The sequence below is a fragment of the Hippoglossus stenolepis genome, chromosome 3 (assembly GCF_022539355.2).
Source record: "Hippoglossus stenolepis isolate QCI-W04-F060 chromosome 3, HSTE1.2, whole genome shotgun sequence".
In the NCBI taxonomy this organism is placed as follows: Eukaryota; Metazoa; Chordata; class Actinopteri; order Pleuronectiformes; family Pleuronectidae; genus Hippoglossus; species Hippoglossus stenolepis.
The window spans coordinates 14,292,293-14,310,664 of NC_061485.1; the positions used below are offsets into that span (position 1 = coordinate 14,292,293).

At 39.8% G+C, this 18,372-nt stretch overlaps 1 protein-coding gene across 2 annotated transcripts in view; it reads right to left on the bottom strand.

Annotated features, from left to right (window-relative positions):
- Positions 1-1,746: 1,746 nt before the first annotated feature.
- The window catches only part of LOC118105519 (voltage-dependent calcium channel subunit alpha-2/delta-2), a 34,650-nt gene continuing 18,024 nt past the window's right edge, over positions 1,747-18,372 (bottom strand). Inside the window, exons 6-38 of one of the 2 annotated variants that reach the window (XM_035153387.2) lie at positions 18,223-18,358; positions 18,016-18,147; positions 17,848-17,905; positions 17,711-17,761; positions 16,771-16,870; positions 16,469-16,630; positions 16,272-16,382; positions 16,088-16,166; positions 15,208-15,257; positions 14,935-15,024; positions 14,747-14,812; positions 13,632-13,706; positions 13,451-13,525; positions 13,165-13,236; positions 12,881-12,952; positions 12,412-12,473; positions 12,220-12,296; positions 11,198-11,258; positions 11,011-11,108; positions 10,826-10,916; positions 10,688-10,750; positions 10,500-10,603; positions 9,562-9,660; positions 9,318-9,409; positions 9,170-9,217; positions 8,839-8,910; positions 8,378-8,530; positions 8,246-8,298; positions 7,944-7,999; positions 7,590-7,713; positions 7,387-7,496; positions 7,188-7,270; positions 1,747-6,708 (exon numbers count right to left, since the gene is read on the bottom strand). In XM_035153387.2, coding sequence (XP_035009278.1) covers positions 6,613-6,708; positions 7,188-7,270; positions 7,387-7,496; positions 7,590-7,713; positions 7,944-7,999; positions 8,246-8,298; positions 8,378-8,530; positions 8,839-8,910; positions 9,170-9,217; positions 9,318-9,409; positions 9,562-9,660; positions 10,500-10,603; positions 10,688-10,750; positions 10,826-10,916; positions 11,011-11,108; positions 11,198-11,258; positions 12,220-12,296; positions 12,412-12,473; positions 12,881-12,952; positions 13,165-13,236; positions 13,451-13,525; positions 13,632-13,706; positions 14,747-14,812; positions 14,935-15,024; positions 15,208-15,257; positions 16,088-16,166; positions 16,272-16,382; positions 16,469-16,630; positions 16,771-16,870; positions 17,711-17,761; positions 17,848-17,905; positions 18,016-18,147; positions 18,223-18,358 — 2,871 coding nt within the window. In that variant the 3' untranslated portion in view covers positions 1,747-6,612. Of the gene's footprint in view, positions 6,709-7,187; positions 7,271-7,386; positions 7,497-7,589; positions 7,714-7,943; positions 8,000-8,245; positions 8,299-8,377; positions 8,531-8,838; positions 8,911-9,169; positions 9,218-9,317; positions 9,410-9,561; positions 9,661-10,499; positions 10,604-10,687; positions 10,751-10,825; positions 10,917-11,010; positions 11,109-11,197; positions 11,259-12,219; positions 12,297-12,411; positions 12,474-12,880; positions 12,953-13,164; positions 13,237-13,450; positions 13,526-13,631; positions 13,710-14,746; positions 14,813-14,934; positions 15,025-15,207; positions 15,258-16,087; positions 16,167-16,271; positions 16,383-16,468; positions 16,631-16,770; positions 16,871-17,710; positions 17,762-17,847; positions 17,906-18,015; positions 18,148-18,222; positions 18,359-18,372 lie in introns of both variants that reach the window. The other variant, XM_035153386.2, reaches the window with a different exon arrangement.

Sequence of the window (18,372 nt, forward strand, 5' to 3'; positions counted from 1 at the left end):
CGAACCTCGTCTCTCCTCACAGCTTGCCCTCTCCTCTTCACCTGTTCACTGACTCTCAGGTTCAACGAGTGAGAGACGAGCCTCTGAGCTCTGCTGGTTATACCTCACATGATGCAGGAAAATACAATTTTAAGACTTTGCCAAACTCTGACGCTCTGATATCATGGCTAAATCAGACGGTGTGTTTGACTTTAAGCCACATAGCGAGGCAGCGTGCCTGCTGGATAGAAGCTACCAGACAAGGCCTCTGACATTAGCTGGCCTGCAGCGCTGTTGCTTCATACAATGAGAGAAGCCAAAATATCCCACAACCCCTGTCCAGCACTGTTATTGAATGTGGAAGTAGCTGGCGACCTATCGTCTTTCCTCTGAAGACCGTTTGATACCCTCACTGACTGACATTGGGAGCAAATGCACATGATTCTCGACTCTTGAATTTCTTTTCTCGTCCACAGCAAGCTGCCAAAATTCATGTTTTAATCCTCAACAGCTGACAGACTGTGTCTCTGCATTGTGGGACCGCCAACTGGAATACTGGGGAGTAATGAGACCTGCAGGAGCTTCACTTAACTTCAGAAAACTGCACCACAAGCCTATAAAGCAGGACATAACTTGGAGAATCTGACCTATCTACCTTTAGATATCAAGAGAAACCTGTTCCACAAAGATCACTGTTGTTCAATGTGTGAGATTTAGGTGAGAAGTGGCAGAAATTTAAAATAACATTTCCACTAGTGTGTTTCATCTAAATTGTATGAATAGTTTGATTTACACTTTATATTGAATTAATTTATATTTACATCGGGAGTGGGTCCTCTCTACGGAGGCCGCCATGTTTTTTTTACAGTAGTCCCAACTAAACACCTTTGAGTTTTTATTACAGCTGAAGGTTTCCACAGGTTCTCGTTCATGTTTGAAAGGGGAGGGTGAGGTGAGGGCTATTCAGCTGCAACACAAAACTTCACCACTAGATGTCACTAAATTCTACATACAGAACCTTTAAGATCCTAAAAGTTATTATACTAAAATTCTTATGGTACATATTTTGTGCAGTTATTCAATAGAGACAGTGAAGACAGACAGGAAACATATGGGAATGACATGAAGCAGTCGGACCAGCTAGGAAAACCAAGACCTGCTGCCCAGAGCTCATATATGACCTTAGTATGTGCATCCTAACCATTCAGCTATCAGGTCACCAGCTAACCTAATTCATTTAAGGTCAAATAAAGCTTTAAAGAAACAGGACCTGAGCGTAGAGCATCAGCACAACTTCATTTAGACAATATCCTGCTTTTCTTTGTCTTACATAGTAAACTATTTTAGTAAGTGAAGTATTTACATGTTCCATCGCTGCTGCTTTAGATTTAGAAGGTTTATGTTTCTAACATTTATGAATTTCAGACCAATTCTTTGTTGTTACCTGAAGAGAAATTAAATCACCATGTGGTGATTTTCCTGTTGTGAGTAAATTTCATTTATTTTGTGTGAAAATATTTTCAGTCAGTCTTTGTATCTGCTAGTCACCGTTTTATTTTCATCGTTCTGAGTCACTTTTTTATTTCTTCATATTCTCTCTATTTAATTTGGAGTAAAGTGAAAGGTGTATAAAATGTGTAAGGGCTGTTACGGTGTTTGGAAGATGCAAGAAACTGCATAGAGCCGCTTTGTGTATCTTTAAGTAATAACATGATTGCTGTAGAACATCATAAATCAGTGAAGAACAATAATGATTCCAAACTGAAGTGAAAAATATCAATAGCATTTAATCACCAAAGATATAAACATTTAAATATCCATTTTGTAATGTGACTGACAAAATCATTACAAAGTTAACCTCCATCTTCTGCTGACTGCTTCACATCGTCTGTACAAAAATGAGGTGGCGCTGGAGACTGGCACAAAGAGAGGAAACTGTCCCGAGTAAATGACGACGTCGGCAAAACCAAAAGCAAAGTTACAGCGAAAAACATTAACATTCTTATCTTTTGATACTGAGTAAAGAAAAAGGACACAGACGTACAGTAAATATAGATATTTTTCTCTGTTTTACAGATTTCCTTGTAAATTGCTTATTGTGCCCACGCAAGCTTCAGTCACATTCAGCTCCTTCCTGTTAAATACAAATATTATTCACCAAAAAACAAAGCCAACAAATAAAAGAATACATGAATAAATAAAATAAGCAACAGTTAAAATCTATTTCATAAAGTTCATTAATAAAGGGGCATTCCCACACATGCCTCCGCCGTTTACACAGCCTTTAAATGCACAAACCCTTATCAGCGTTTGTATGTCACTTATAGACATTTCTCATAAATAAACAACAAAAGTTTCATCAGGCAGTTTGTTGCTCTAAACTCCGAACGTCTCTGTGCTTTTAATTCTGGCAAAACACCTAAATTGCAAACACTGACAGTTATTGTAGGCTTCACTGAAGTCAAACTTTCAGCTTTTTTCGTTTACAAGTGGCAAAGACCTTCCGAGGCCTCAACGGCGCCGCGGAAACGCCACAGAGGACGCCGTCGCTCCTCCATCCACAGTGCTGGAGAGCTGGATGAGGACAGGATATCCACCAGGCTATGTACACAAATCTGCTCAAAAATATCATGCAAATAAATACCGGTAATTTAGAACAAAACTACAACACTGACCTCAACAGTAGCAATACAGTGTAGGCTGCAAAGAGTTCAGCAAACTGTCTTTCCTTCAATGTAATATGACCTGATGTAAAGACTGCAGGTCTCGGAGTAAAAGCTTTGTGTTTACTGAGGTCTCCCAACAGTGTTGAGCTTTAACTCTGCTTCTCCAGGTCCCCGCCATGCTCGGGTCCAGCTGGGATGCACGACAGTAGGCGAACTGTACATAAACATTCACTCGCTTCAGTCAGTCCAAGTGGAAAAGTACACGTTAACCCACGGGCTTCAGATAGAGAACATACAGTGTGCAGATGGGACAAAGTAGAAATCTATGAAAATGGCCAGTGTCTGTGCTTTGATTCGGGGCTGAACCACAATGTAGAGCGACACGAAACGTAGCAGTAGGGCTGCAGGGTCTGTTCTGTCCATGAGAAGGCAGGAGAGGGGAGGCCAGCTGCTCAACACGCTTCAGTTCTGCTCTTTCAAAGTGTTTCACAAATTCACGAAGAGCATCTCTGTATGTTCGCTGGCCGACAAGTGCGTTTCGAGTTGAATCCCTGCAACCCTCGGAATCTAAGTGTCTTTCACGTGTCCTGCAGGATGAACGTCCGCAGCCAATGGATCCAAATGCTCCTGCCCATCCAAAACGAGTGCAACAAGGCACTGCAGGGTGGAACACCAGGCAGACAGGGGGGAAAACAGCATTGTACAAATATTGTCAAAAAAGCGTATTTTTTTTACCATAACGCAGTAAGTCAGTAACCAGAGTCGGGGGCTGTGAAGTCGCTGTGGGAAAGTATTTTCAGGTTTTTATCATGCGTAACGCAGATTGTGAATCGAACACTGACACACTGTGAGGTTAAAAAGTCTTCGTTGACACTTTTAAGGTTACTTAAAGTTTTCCTACGCTCAAAAATATATTTTGCTTTTTGTTACATCGCCCAGATGTTTGATTTTCTCTGTGAAGAGTAATGTTCTAGCAGCGTTTGACACTTTGACACTTTCGTTCTACATTTCAAACATCTTTTGAAGAGAGAAAATGTTTTTCTTCTTAAATCAAACTTAAAATCGTCTATGATTTGTGACATCACAACAAGTTTGGAGCAATATATATTCATATTTATATATGTGTATATACATTTTTTGTATGGTATAATAGAAATAATAAGAATTCTGGTTATATAGGGTCATAACAAAGAGTTTTAACCCTAAACAATTGTACATTAGTACATGATGCAACATCTCTAACTCAAGAAGTAACATATGAAGGACATCTCACTGTGACCAAACAAATTCTGGAGCTTCTTTATCATTTCATAAAAAGTTGAATGAGATATCGCTGTCATGTCATGACGAGGTACGCACGATAAAACGAAAATATTCTGCCACAGAGAATCTTCACCTTCAGTGAGACATCAGGGGAATCGTAACAGAGCGTCAAAAAGCATCACACACTAATAATATACTGATAACACTGAAAGCTACATTCCCCATACAGAAGCATATATAAGTGCATAAATTCAGATTTGACGAATAGTGTTGACACAAGATACAAAAACGGAGACAAAGAGCTTCCCATCAATCAAAAAACGAAGGAAATACGTTTGAAAACGTGTTGGCCACACACAGACTGTCTGCACATTCTGTGCTGTAGAACTACACAGATAACACTGCATGTAAAGTACTCTTCATTTCATCATGAACCGAAATACTACTGATAGAATAAAATGTCCAAATTCATTTGTCCAACAGCCTTATTGCACTAAACACTGTGCAGTGTTCCTAAATATAATAATCAAATGAAGATGCGCAACTTAACAAAATTAATACACGTTTGATGATTTTGGTTTTTTTTCTTTTGGTCGTCTGTTGTTTGATTTTACATCTCGTTTGACTGGAAGCACTTCAAGATCATACCGAGTATCTGTGGAAGCATTTCAACAAAACAAAGTGTGACTCGAACAATCCTCGTATCACAATGAAACGACACGTCTGTCTCATCACTGATATGTTATGAAAAGTCACAAAATCTTGCTGGAGGTCTAACACTGGTATTTCTCGTCATGCTAGCTTTCCTCATCTGTTGTCTCATGAGTCAAAGTGCTCTAGGAAAATAATTTATTAATAACGGATTTAAAGATTCAACATACTTGAGATGGCGGCAGGAAATCATTCTGGGTTGTGTCATGTATGATACAATTTAAAATACTGAGACCGTCTTGGCAAAGATCAGAGGAGGACTGAAAGACACTGAAGTGAATGTGAGGTTAAGGCCCAGATCTATTAACACGTAACCGCTACAAGTGCACGAGAAAAGACATTTACCAGGACCGAACATGCAAAAGAAAGAAAATTAATTTTAAAACCACAAAAGCAAAAGTTACAATAAGCAGCGTCTGAGCTAATTTCAGGTGTGAGTTTGAACCATGAAGCTCAACCAGCAGCTGATTCTGTATATGTATTTACATGACCATGATATAGCTGTTAATTAATGTGTAGTGTGCACAGCGTAAAACTGTAAGTTGTGTAAATGTCGAGGCTAACTTCCCCCAGGAAACTGTAACTCCACACCTACAAAAAAAATCTGTGAGGTCAGCGTGGTTCAACACAATAAACAATGAAAGATCTAAAAACTCAGATTAATAATGGATCAAAGTTGTTGCTTCACGATAACAGATCTCTGAGTGAAAGCAGATGCCTGTGCAGTGTTGTTTCTAAAAATAGACTCTGTCCATCGATCCTTCCATCCGTCCATTATAGATACACCGTTTTTTCTTTTTGGAGGGGGGGGGGCTGCTGGAGCCAATCCCAGGTGACATTGGGCGAGAGGCCAGGTCCACCCTACAGGTCAGAGGGCTGACACACAGAGAGAAAGAACCACTCACTCTCACATTCACACCTATATGGTAAATTTAGAGTCTTCAATGAATATAGCCCCAATCTGCATGTCTTTGGACTGTGAGAAGAAGCAGAAGTACCTGGAGAAAACCCACACAGACACTGGGAGAACATGCAAACTACACACTGTATCTGTATCTGGGTATAGTGTTGCAGTTGCTTTTAATTACCTTTAAATATTTCAATTTGATGCCACTTAAAGGTTCCTTGTGGAGTTTTTGACCACTTGTGGAGCTGTTGAGCAATGTTTTTACAAGGGGCTCCTTGATGTGATCCAAACTGAAGCTTTGTTTACAAGCGAACTGCTGAAAAAAAAACAAAGTACTGCACCTTTTACTTCACTGAATGAATCTGTTATAGTCAGTTAATCCTAGTTACAACTTCTCATTTTACAGTTTTAACCATGATACTGTGGATTGTTAGTTAAACTGATCAGTGAGTTACAACACTAACATGCTGTGCACATGTTAATACAGCAGTAATAACAAGATAATATAACACTGATGGGGGCATTCTGCTGTCATATGATATGTTTGATCATTCAAGTTCATTTTGTTGCCAATTCTTGAAACTTCTTCTTGAGTAAATATGAGACTGCACTTTACTAGAGTTGTTCCTACGATATAGTAAAAACTTAAGTAAAAACACATTACTAAGTCTTTAGATCTTCTGTAGAGCCATCGCTGCATTTAACATCTGTTCCTGCTGGTTGGTTTATTTTTTATTTACTGAACTGTTAAAAGTATATTTCTGCCGCCTCCCTGACTTTTTGTGAGACAGTTTATGTGGCGGAGCTGGCGTCCCAAAAAATGTCATGCATGTCCTAGTCCTATGTAGCATGCACATTCAACACATTCTTTACCTATATTTTGCACTTAAGCCCTGAAACACCAACAAATGCATATAAGCAATAAGGCAAAAAAACACAAAGAGCTGATCCAGGTTGTTTTTTTTCTTTTTACCCCTGTGCTGTTCGTAGATCAAATGAGAGTTTTGCACTTGCTGTTTGATGGGACCTTCAGTAGATCTGAGCCTTAACCCAAAGAGATGAAAGATGGCTGAGTGTTTGCACGTGTCAGAGATGAAAGAGAGGCAGGAGAAGCTGAATAAAGAGAAGGACTCCTATGGAGGACTGCAGAGAATGACCCCGTCCACACTCTGACGTGTTTTCCTGCAAAGAGAGTTCAACAATAAATCCTCTTTTTACACAAATAATGCAAATGTAAATCACTTATATGTAAAGGAAATTCTGGTGGTTGTTTGCCTCAGTCCTCAGCATGCTATGGAGTTTTTCATTTCAAGGACAGACATTATTATATCATACATTTATAGATGTTATTCTTCAGCACAGAGAGAATAGCAGGGTTTAGGATAAAGCACGACCAATCTAATTATCTAATATCATTTGCTAACTAAGCTAAGCTCATTAATATGGAGGTCATGAAAATAAGATTTATTATCTTGGCAGTGGAGCTGGAGTGACATCAGCCAACTATCTTTTATGCAATAAAATTCAGCAAAACAATTTTCTCCCTCAACCACAATCCAAAACAGCGACAACACAAACTGAACATTATAACCTTCATGAAATTAGGATTCATTGCAGGACTGTTGTAGTAGGCCTGAGTGAATATGACCTTATGTACTTACTAAGGCACTGTAGTCAAAGCAGGAAACCGGGCCTTTACGATACCGTGCATTACTCAGTACTTCACACGGATTCTCCTCCTGAACTGTTGGCTTTCAGTTAAGGGGGGGCAACACAGTGACACTGAAAACAAGATGCTTGAACTTCCTTCATTTAGCACAAATGAAAACATCACAGCGTGTGCGAGCACAGGGAGGATACACTCTGTCCTGACCTGGGTCAGTCTCTCTATCTCGCAGGAGCTGCAGGGCAGAGTCTCAGCGACGACAAACAGCAGGTTGGTGTTTTCTATCCGCTTTGCATGGAACAGACTGTAAAAGACATTGATGGATATTCAGATGAATCCATATGTACAGGACAGACACGGCGTGAACATATTCTGCTGACACTGCAGGAAAACCCACCGTGAGCAGTTTCCACAGTCCTGCAGCACGTTGTAGGAGTTGGTGGTGTTTGTAAAGTAAAACTGGCTTTGGATGGTGACACAGCTGCTTTCTCTGGTCTCGAAGCCTTCAGTGAGGATGTTGTCTAAAAGGCAAAACAACATAAATTCAGTTTTTTCATGGCATTTTAAAAATATCCCTAAATCTCAGTATCATCAGTTGTGGTAGTTGTACTTTGGTTATACTTGATTTTACACAAAATTTGTGCACAGATTCATACAGAAGTTGCTGTTTCCTAGTAAAAGAAAATCTCTCTCTCTTTCTCTCGCCCTCTCTCTCTTACACACACACACACACATTGAGATTATGCCTGACCTTGATAGAGCCAGCTGTTATAGGCCAGTCCATACAGTAGCTGCTGGAGCACAGACCTGAAAAGAGGTCGTGACATTTTATCTTGTTAAGAAAGGAAGTACATGAATAACAATCCACAAATGTCACAGCTACAGTAACACTGAGATGAAAATAGTCGAGCATCAGGGGGCAGCTGCCAAGCATGAGAGAAAAATATGGCCTTCTTTGTTTCATGAGCAGAAGTCTGGACACAGTTAAGATTGTTTTAAAGGGCACCTCACATGCTTCTGGTGTCATTTGATTTGCAGTGAACAAAGCCTCACCATGCCACAGTGGACGTCCACCAGGCCAGGCTGAGCATGTCAGCAATGGACGGCTGCAGAAACAGAATGTATTAAGAGATTAAAGCAAGCGTTAACTGTCCCATAATCCAAAACTTGTAGCTCGTCTCTTACCACAAAGATGCCTCTGGGTGCTGCACCGGTGTGGCTGCTGCTGACTGGTTCACACGCAGACTGGTAGTGAAAAGACTGACGACGGGAGAAGATTGAGTTGTTGTAGAGCGCGTGCATCAGATAAGGGTCCACGTCGCCGAAGAAAAGTCCGATCTGTGATGGAAAGAGAGATCTTGGGAACTTGATGACTTATGTGCTCAAATTAGAGTCAATAGGATTTGGAGGTGGAAGTTACATTTAAGTTACAAAAACAAATGTTAACCCTGTTCTCACAACTGGATCTGATTGGACTATGAGGATTCAATGGCATAGAGGAGTCCAGTCTGATGACTGATGCTCTGTTGCTTGACACATTGAAAACATGATTTTGAACACTGATACCTTTGTTTGGCATCAACACATAAATACGTTTTACATTTGACTTTATGTCAGAGTAAACACGTTGCTGCACACACTCGTACCTTTTTCCAGTGATCTCTCTGATTGGACATGACCAGGAACCCTCCATCATCAAGGAGATAACAGAGGAGGTCCTACAGACAACAGAACAGTTTACACACATGACATTAGTCATATCATTGAGCAGCAGCAGAACATCACAGACTAAAGGTTGACAAAAACTGAAAACTCGGTATCTTAAGACACGCTACAAAATATTTAGTAACAGGAAAGCATATAAATATTATACCCTGCAAAAAAGTAGTTTCTTGTTTTTAATTTGTTCTGAAATGAAACATTCAAAACATTCTTTACTGTGTAGCGGTGAAGTTGTGTTAATATGAGAGCTCTTACATCAGTGTTGACTTCACAGTCCATCTCGCAACTTCTGGATGGTCCACACTGTTGAACAAAATGTGGAATGAGAAAACAATGTCACTTTGTTTCTGTAAATTCTGCTTTATTTTGGTGATTATTAGTGAGCAGTGACATTGTGCTGGACCTTGTGTGAACCCTGTCGACTGTCCGACACGTTGCTGGCCAGGATCTTAAACTTGTCGACCCACGCTTCCAAGTCCAGCTTCACTCCAACCACTGAGATGCACAGAAGCAGAACAAAGGGAGTGAAAAAGATGCAGTGTTTTAATCTGAAGCAGGAAGAAAGAGCAAGGAGCGCTGAAATATATTTCTGATAATGCAGGGTATTGCACAATATTCCAGAACAAGTGAGGTTGTATTTTTGTTACCTGCAGGCTTGAGCAGTTTGCCCCCTAGATTCACCTCTACTGCTGAACTAACCAGGATTCCAACCGTACTATTTTCTGCACCTAGAGGGTCGTCCACAGCTGTTCATAAACAAAACATCATGTTAACATACAGCCTGACGTCACATGTGTAAGTGTTGAATTTATCAGTTTATGTTTAATTTAAACGAACCAGTTGTGTGACAAAATACTCTAACTCAGCGTCCACTACTTTAATCAGAGCTTTCAACCACATCTCATTGTCTTCATCAGTAAATGGAACTGGCCCACATGACCAAATGGATCTTGTGTGGGCAGATTCAAATGACCGACCTCAGTTCAAAGATGAAGAACGACTTTCCACACCGAGGTCAGTTAGTGTGTGTGGTTCTATTTGTGAATGAAGACGGCAAGATGTGGTTGAAAGCTGTGAAAAACCTAATAAGTGGAGCTTGAGTAAAAACTACATCATACAAATTGTAATATATAATCATCTCAATGTCAAGAATACAGAATGCAATTGTTTAAAAATATATTTTAGCCATAACATATTAAAAAAAAGGTTTTTGAATACTTTGGCATTTTTACTTTCTTTCTTGCCTCTGTAAAATTGTAATGAGCCAACTACTAGCACCATTAAAGCTCTACTAACTAACACATCATATCCAAGAATAAAAATGTCAATTTTTCTCAGAGCTTAAATATTTCTCAGCTGGGTGCAGTGACTTCCTGCACCCAGGCGGTGGCCACCTGGTAACCTCACAATCTAACCGGCTGCTAACCTCACGGTGTCAACATTGTAACTGGCTGCTAGCTCTGCTAGCTGTAACTTCATATTTATAATAAGTATTTTCCAAAAAGTGTAATTCTTTGAAACAGCATTTGCAGTATAGTCACGATCTCAAATGATGTTCTGCAGGTACATTTTCTCAGTTACTCACAGGATCTCGGTGGAGCTCTGAACATGTATCCTCTGTTGTCCAGGCTTCGTCTGTAGTAATTGGAATTAAAAGGTTCAGGATCCTCCTCCCACATCTCAGCAGCTCTACACAAACATAACAAAAATCATTAAATGTTTCATGAAGAAAAATTAAATAAGCATATCTGTGCAGACATCAATATCACTCACATGTTGGGGAAAACCCGTGTTATTCCTCCATCTGTAGACGCAAACACCGCCAGGAAGCCGTACCTGTAAGAATTAGATTTTGCATTAATTGTCTCTTTTGTATTTTTGCCGTAGCAGATGATGTAGAAGCTGACTCACGAATTCAGGTCCTTGTTCTTCCACACACGAGAAGCCAGCTGCCCGATAATCCTAGAATCCAGAATCAGGTTGTGGATGAGGCCTTGGTCACCTGAGATGAAAAGACAAACAGATCATCTCACGGGTGTTTCCAGAGGGTGGCAGATTAACTACTACCAAAAACTGTCAAAACAAGTGGGACTGACACTCATCAGATTCTGGAGACATGTCCAACATGAGCGAAAGGAAGTTCTGCAAAAACTGGGTGTTGTTGTCAGAGATGTGCAGACGCTTGCAGTATTCCCTGCAAAGAGAGAACACAGATACATTATAACATTCCCTCTATAGGGAGACAGAGGAAGAGAGTAATGAAGATTGAGACATGTAAATCACCTCGGAGCCAGAAACACATGACCTGATAATTCAAAGGAGCTGGGCAGCAGCGACTGCATGTCTGTAACACAAAGACAAGAGGGGATGTTTTTTATAATCTCATCCAATGTATGTGTTACTTCTTTATAGCAGAATTACTGTATCATGGTTGTACGCCTTCATCAGCCAGTCAAGTTGCAGTTTACATCCATATTTTTCAAGATTCATGCAAAACCTGTAGTGAAGACTTACAATAATAACATAATAAGCTTTAATTGTACAGCACTTTACACAAGAGGATAAAACTACAACAAATTAAACTAAAAGAAAACTTAATCAAAGTCAATAAAATAAATAAAAAATTCACCCTGGTATAATTCAAGTTTAATTTAAGTTAATGATTTGTGTAGAGTGAATAATTTCCACTGCAGCCTTTTTATTTGTGATTTAAGCATATGAATAAATATGATTTGACTGAATTTTGGTTTTGTGAAATTACAATGAGAGAAAAAGAGTCATATTCCTTGTATGTGCTTGGCCAATACTGCTGATTCCAATAAAACACAAAGTTGTAGCCATGACAGCTGACAATGCTTCAAATATAGATACTGCTGCACAGAAGATCTATACAATCGCCACATTTTCAAGAGGGACACTGAAAATTCACCAATTCTGGTCACCAATTCTGTATCTGTCCAAATCTGAAATATATTTGACCAACTACAGTCGTAGTTGTAAATGTTTTTAAATGATTATGCCATAGTGAAGTTGACCTTTATCATTTTTGACATAAAATGTAATAAATGAATCCTTTTATTAGATGTATGTGTGATTTTTTGCATGATTTGAGTATGAATTGTTGAGCTATGGCCAAACCTGTGTTTTGTGAGGTCACAGTAACCTTGGCTTTTGACCCCTGAGTGCCAAATTCTAATCAGATCATCCTTGAGTCCAGGTTAATGTTAATGCCAAATTTGAAAAAAAGGTATTCTCGAAATGTAAAGAAACCCCAAGATAAAAAGCTCCGTGTCCCTGGTACTCACACTGGAGCTGCAGCATCACATCACTCAGGTCCGCCTGGATGTAATACTCGTTGTAGGTGGGTAGTACCAAACCCAGACTGCAGGTGGCGGCATCCCAAAAGAATGCAGAGACAGAGAGAGGAAGGGTCTCATGATTGAATCCACCTCTGTGTGTAGCAATACATTATAACATATAAGATTGAGGCTGCTCACCTGTAATCTGTGCCGTTGATAGGAGTCCAGGTGTAACTCCTGAACACATCATCAATGTATTGCTACAAAAAAATTAGATAGTTCAAAACGATTCAGTCAAACAAGTAAAGCACAAAAGCTACACAATGATAAATAATCAAAACAGGAGGTTAACTGAGATTTGGATTTTTATCATTATTAACTTAACACAAAGTTATTTAAAATGGTTATAAATTAGCTCTGCAGCGACTTAAATTTTGATTTAAACATTTTTATACTCATTATTGATGGGTAGTTTCAATAATTAAATTATTGAGGATTGTGACTGAGCAGCTTGTTTAATCGACCCTTTAAACACCATTGTAAGTTAATGGTTGAGTACGAGGTGTTTCCAGGTCTTTAATCTATACAATTAAGAAGATGGAATGTAATGTAAACTACATGATGGCTCCTGTCAGATTAAACAGATTAAATGTTGAGATTTACTTGCCTCGTCAATGGACTTGATAAGCGTTTTGACCTGCATTTCACCTGGTCTTCCATCAATCATTTGTCTGCGGATCTAGAGCATGAAAGACAGCATTATCAGTCAACAGGTTGTAAAAGAAACACGCTGCGTGGGCCTTCAGTTACCTGCACAAGTGGGCAGATTATCCTGAGGCAGAGAATGTTGTTCTCTGATGATAACTTTGAACACGAGCTTAACAAAAAGCAAGGAACAGAAAAAGCCTGAAACCAGGAACATTTCAGTTGCACTTGGTGCTAAGTGCTCACCTCCTCTTTATTGCTGTCCTCCACCTCTGCATCCAGGAAGTCCAGCGTCACAGGTTCAGGGAGGTTCACGAGCTGAGACGAGAGAAAATTATTTTAGGATATATGAGAAAAAGGTATTTAAAAGACAGCATCATCAAAAGTTAAAACAGGTATAACAGCATGCGGATTATCAATGTCTGTGCTCGAGACCCAACATTTAAATTGACCTGTAATGACTACTCCTCCCTGCTTCTTAAAACAAAACCCCACAGTGTAAATGTGTTAAGCTTGAATAACTATGAATCACCTTTGGCTTGAGATTAGGATGTAGGAGAAGATATCCATTTGGATCAATGGCAAATATGTATCCATTGGCTCCAAGCTGTTCAGGACACAAAAAGTGACACGATGGGTCTGTCTGTATTGTCCAATGCAAGTGCCAGGGAAGAGAATTGTGACTAAAAGTGGTGCTGATGAGATGTACATACATTGTACCGTGGTGTCAGTCGCTTTATCTCGTCAAGATGCACGTCAACTCCCATGACACCTAATATCAGCTGATTCTGCTGAGACAAACGAAGACATACATTTAAAAACTTAAAAGAACAGTTCAACATTTAGGAAACATACAGATACCACTGTCATATCTCTAAATATAGAGCAAGCCATTGTAATGTGTACAACAGAAGCTTTCTTTAAACAAACATTCATGTTAATTGAGGAGACCAACAGGTGCATTTTCAAATTCTAACTAATAATCCCAAAGAGTGATGGATTTTTCAGAGAATTAACCCAGAAACCAAATTTGCCCATCTCCATAAACGCGATAGTAAGCCCGACAAAACACGCATGGGAGCACGCAGTTCACTCCCATGCGCCACAGAGCCAGAGCGACAGATAAGGCTGAAGCCTCCCTGCCTGCTGAGAACTACATGCTCGTCATGGGAACACACACACACCTACAGCTGAAGCTATGACAAGGTCTGGCTACCTGCGAGGATGGTAAAAACTTTATGGAAGTTTTGACAGTACACTGATGTGGCAGGATTTCTGATGGAGAGAGAAGGAGGTGGGGAATGAGACGGAGATAGGGAAGAGGGAGCGGGAGAGCGAGGCAGTGCTGCACACAGTTCTACTATGAAGCAACGAGTAATTAAAGTATTACTGGGAAACACTGGTAAGATTATATAAATAATATTTCAACGTACATTTTTGGCTATGGCCAATAGGGGCTTCAGTGAGCCCCCTTAACAAACGCAAATGTGCCTTTGAGCTTAATTTAGCTTTGATAACAGTCCAGCAAAAAAATCCCCATGATGTTCAAACTGTATTTATGATTTTTGTTTTTAAGATATAAATTATAAACTGAGGTTTAGAGAAACTGGTATTTGGATTGCATTACCTTTGGACCCTGTGTAAATACCAAATTAAAATAAATGACTGTTCTTAATATTTTCTGTACATATATGATCAATCTTTTCATTAGATTTGGGAAAATATTGAAATATTCCTTTAATGGTTGTCATTAGATTCTGTGATGTAATTCAACAGTGACTGTAATCTGTAATATGTTGTTTTAAAACATTTGACCTGATTTTGTTACCTGTGAGTTTCCATCCATGGTGAGATTAAATACAGGCAAAGTCCCGGTCACTACCATGCCAAGACCCTGCAGATTCCAAAGACAAAACCCAAATCATAAAAACCAAAAGCATCCCACTGTCTATACAGTATTTTTAATGCTTTTACTAAATTTGATGGAACACAAGTAACGGTTTCATAAGCTCTCACCAATGCATCCTGATACACATTGGTCCACTGGACCTGCTTGGCTTCGCTGCCTGCCAGAACCATGGGGCGTCCCAGCACGTCCAGGTACTCCTGTCAAAAAAACAAAACAGATATACGTGAGCCGCTTCAGCTTCAAAACAACCAACAACATCAGAACACTGGGGAGAATGGATGTGCAAATAAATGGAAGTAGATGTTTCTGCAAAGCGCCACAAGGAGAACCATAACCAATGAACGGGCATCAGCTGTGTCGGAGGCACTAGACAAACCCACCTGGGTGTTAATCCTTATAGCACAGATGGAACGGATCTCAAAATAGTAGCCTGGCAAGCAGCAGAGAAAAAAAGACAAGCACAGAGAGAGAAAGAGAGAGAGAGAGCAAGAGCATGTGTGAGTGATGCTACTGGGAAAAAACACAGGAGTGGTGTTCATAAATATTCCAGATTTTACTAGATGTTACAAAACTGGTGACTCAGCCTCTTAAATCCCAAAGATAGGAAGCTGAGAGAAGAAAACCACTGAGCTTTAAAACTGAGGTCCCTGCATTTGATCTGCTGATCACTCACCAGGGTCTGCTTCATAGAAACGATGTCTATGAGAGTTGCAAAATCAGATCTACACCAGTAAAACTCTAACTTTAGTAGTTACCAGGAGGGATGGGGAAGGCTCAACTAATTATCCATACATCCATTATCCATACCGCTTATCCAAACTGACATTGGGCGAGAGGCAGAGTACACCCTGGACAGGTTGCCAGCATGTCGCAGGGCCAACATACAGACATTCACACTCAGACCTAAAGTCAATTTAGAGTCTAAGGTTAACTTAACTCCAATCTGCATGTCTCTGGACTGTGGGGGGAGTTGGAGAAAACCCACCCAGATACGGAGAGAACATGCAAACTACACACAGAAAGACCTCGGCTCAACCGGAATCTGAACCAGGAACCTTATGGCTGTGAGGCGACAGATCTTCTCAATTTAAGTTATTGAAATTTGAATGAGAAAATAGTAGCTGTCTACATTATTATTAGGAAATAAAGTATGAGTGATCTTAAGTAAATACACAACCAGTGAGATACACATCAACCTGAGTGCATAACAACTGGTTGGCAAACGAGGAGAGAAGAAAACCCTCAGTAGAAGTACCTCACCTTTATTGGTACATGCAATCCATTGTAAGGGTGTGACATCATAGTTGTGCTGACCCACAGAAAAGGTGAATACTCGAACCTGAGGGACAACAAATGAAGAAACACATTAAGATTAAGAAAAAACAACGGTTCCTGTTCAAATTCTGTATGTGAGTGAACGATGGAATTATCAGAGGAAACCAACTGTTTTGTTGGGCCAGTTGTATTGCATGAAGACGTCCTGAGCTCTGTCTTCTCCTCCATCAGTAAACAGCATGATTATTTTATTGCAGTTAGCCCTGGGGACATTTGTCTTCTGTAAAAAAAGACATTTGTAGAATACAGTAAAGAAGTGTGTGCAGATGTCGGTATTGGCATAATCTAAATCAATACCTCCCTTACGTTTAACAGCTGGTTGAAGGCAAAATGAAATCCAGACTTGTAGTCAGTGGTGCCTTTCGCCTGCATCTGCTGCACCGCGTCCTTGAAGATCTTTTTGTTGCGCACGTTAGCCTGGACTAGATGTTTGAAACAAGGAACCACAGCCTCGGCCTTCTCGTTGAACTGAGACACAGACAGGAGAAGACAAAGAAGAGGTTCAAATATAGAAAGACTGAAAAGTGAAGGAAATAATCTAAGATTGAGATTTTAGATTTAGAGACAGAGATGTAGAAGGACATAGATTTGGTTTAGCAGACACAAACCCTGGCTACGTTGACATAGTCATCATCAGACAAAGTGTCCAGCATTTCCATCACTGACGCTTTGATCAGTTTGAGCGTGAGTCCACTGACACTGCCGCTCCTGAGAAAACACACGAGTATCATCCATCATACAAAGGGATTCATTCAGGCATAAGCAAAGAGATGATATTTCATATTCATAGGTCTGGAAAAATTATACAGCTCACATGGTTGTTAATATGTGGTTACAGTGAGCCAATGGCTTGCTTAGCATGAGTATAAGGAAATTGGGGGAATGGCTACACTGACTCTATGCACCTGAAACAAAATCCACTGACCAGCACCTAATTAACATGTTATCTCCTATGTTAAATCCATACAAAAAGTGGATTGTAAAAATTACCATTTGTGATTACTGTAAAATAAACATGGCAGCCTCGTAGAGAGGACCCACTCCTGAAGTAAATATAAAGTATTTAAACATAAAGAGTCCATTCTAAGGTAACTAAAAGCAATATGTACAATTTAGATGAGACACACTAGTAAAAACATCACTTGGATTATTTTATATTCTGATCTTTTATATTTCTGCCAATAGGTCCCTAACACCTAAATCTTACACACATGACCTTTATGTTTAAATCCTCTTTAACTTAAACTTTAAAGGCTGTTTGCACATGATGAGCAGTACGAGCTGCTTTCAGCTCATTTTTGTGCACAGTCAGTGTCAGGTGCAGTGTTTACCCACGACAATAGATTCAACAGCAGTTAATTATTTAAAACTGCAACCAAAGAGAAAGTTTTGCATGTTTCTGGTTCATAGGGACTTAAACAGCAATGAAAACTTCCCCCATCTACTCTACTTTAGACAGTATATCAATGTTATTCTCAAACCCAAGCTAATTACTAAACCCAAGCGAATACAACAACGTGACTTTCTGAAACATTTTTAATTACTTACACATCAACAAGAATGACCATATCTTTTGGGGATGAGGCTCCCTGGATGTACCTGTAATGAAGAGAGTTTGCAAAATGTCAAACCTCTAAATCTAATCCACATGTAAAAGACCAATATGTAAAAACAGCCGACTGTACCAGGGCCTCCTCCTGACATCGTACAGGTCGATCTTATCAGGGGCTTTCCAAGGTGTTGCTGTAAAAGTGAAAAGATTTTTTTTCCTTCAGGCTGTTCACATAACTTTGTATATGGCTCAATCCGTTTAAAATGACTCACAAAATTCCCCCTTCACATTCCACACATACCTGGATAGTAGCGTGTGACTCCCGTCGCGCTCCCAAACGCCTGCCACAGCAACGACGGATCCTCCCGACTGTTCTCCATGAAGACTTTCTCCAGCGCCTGCGTCCAGTTCAACTCATTCAGAATGACTGGAGCTGATGGGAGAAGAGTGAGTCTGATATTATTAGAAGCTGCAGTGGAAAAGAAAAATACATAATCGATTCACTTGCCTCCTTTATAAATATCTGTGGGGATCTGAACAGCCGTGTAGGAATAGTTGACATTGTTTTTGAAGTTGGGATCATAGACAAACTCCAGCTTGATGTGGGAGGGGTTTTCCACCTCTCCTTCTCCATCCATCGAATACTATGACAACAAGA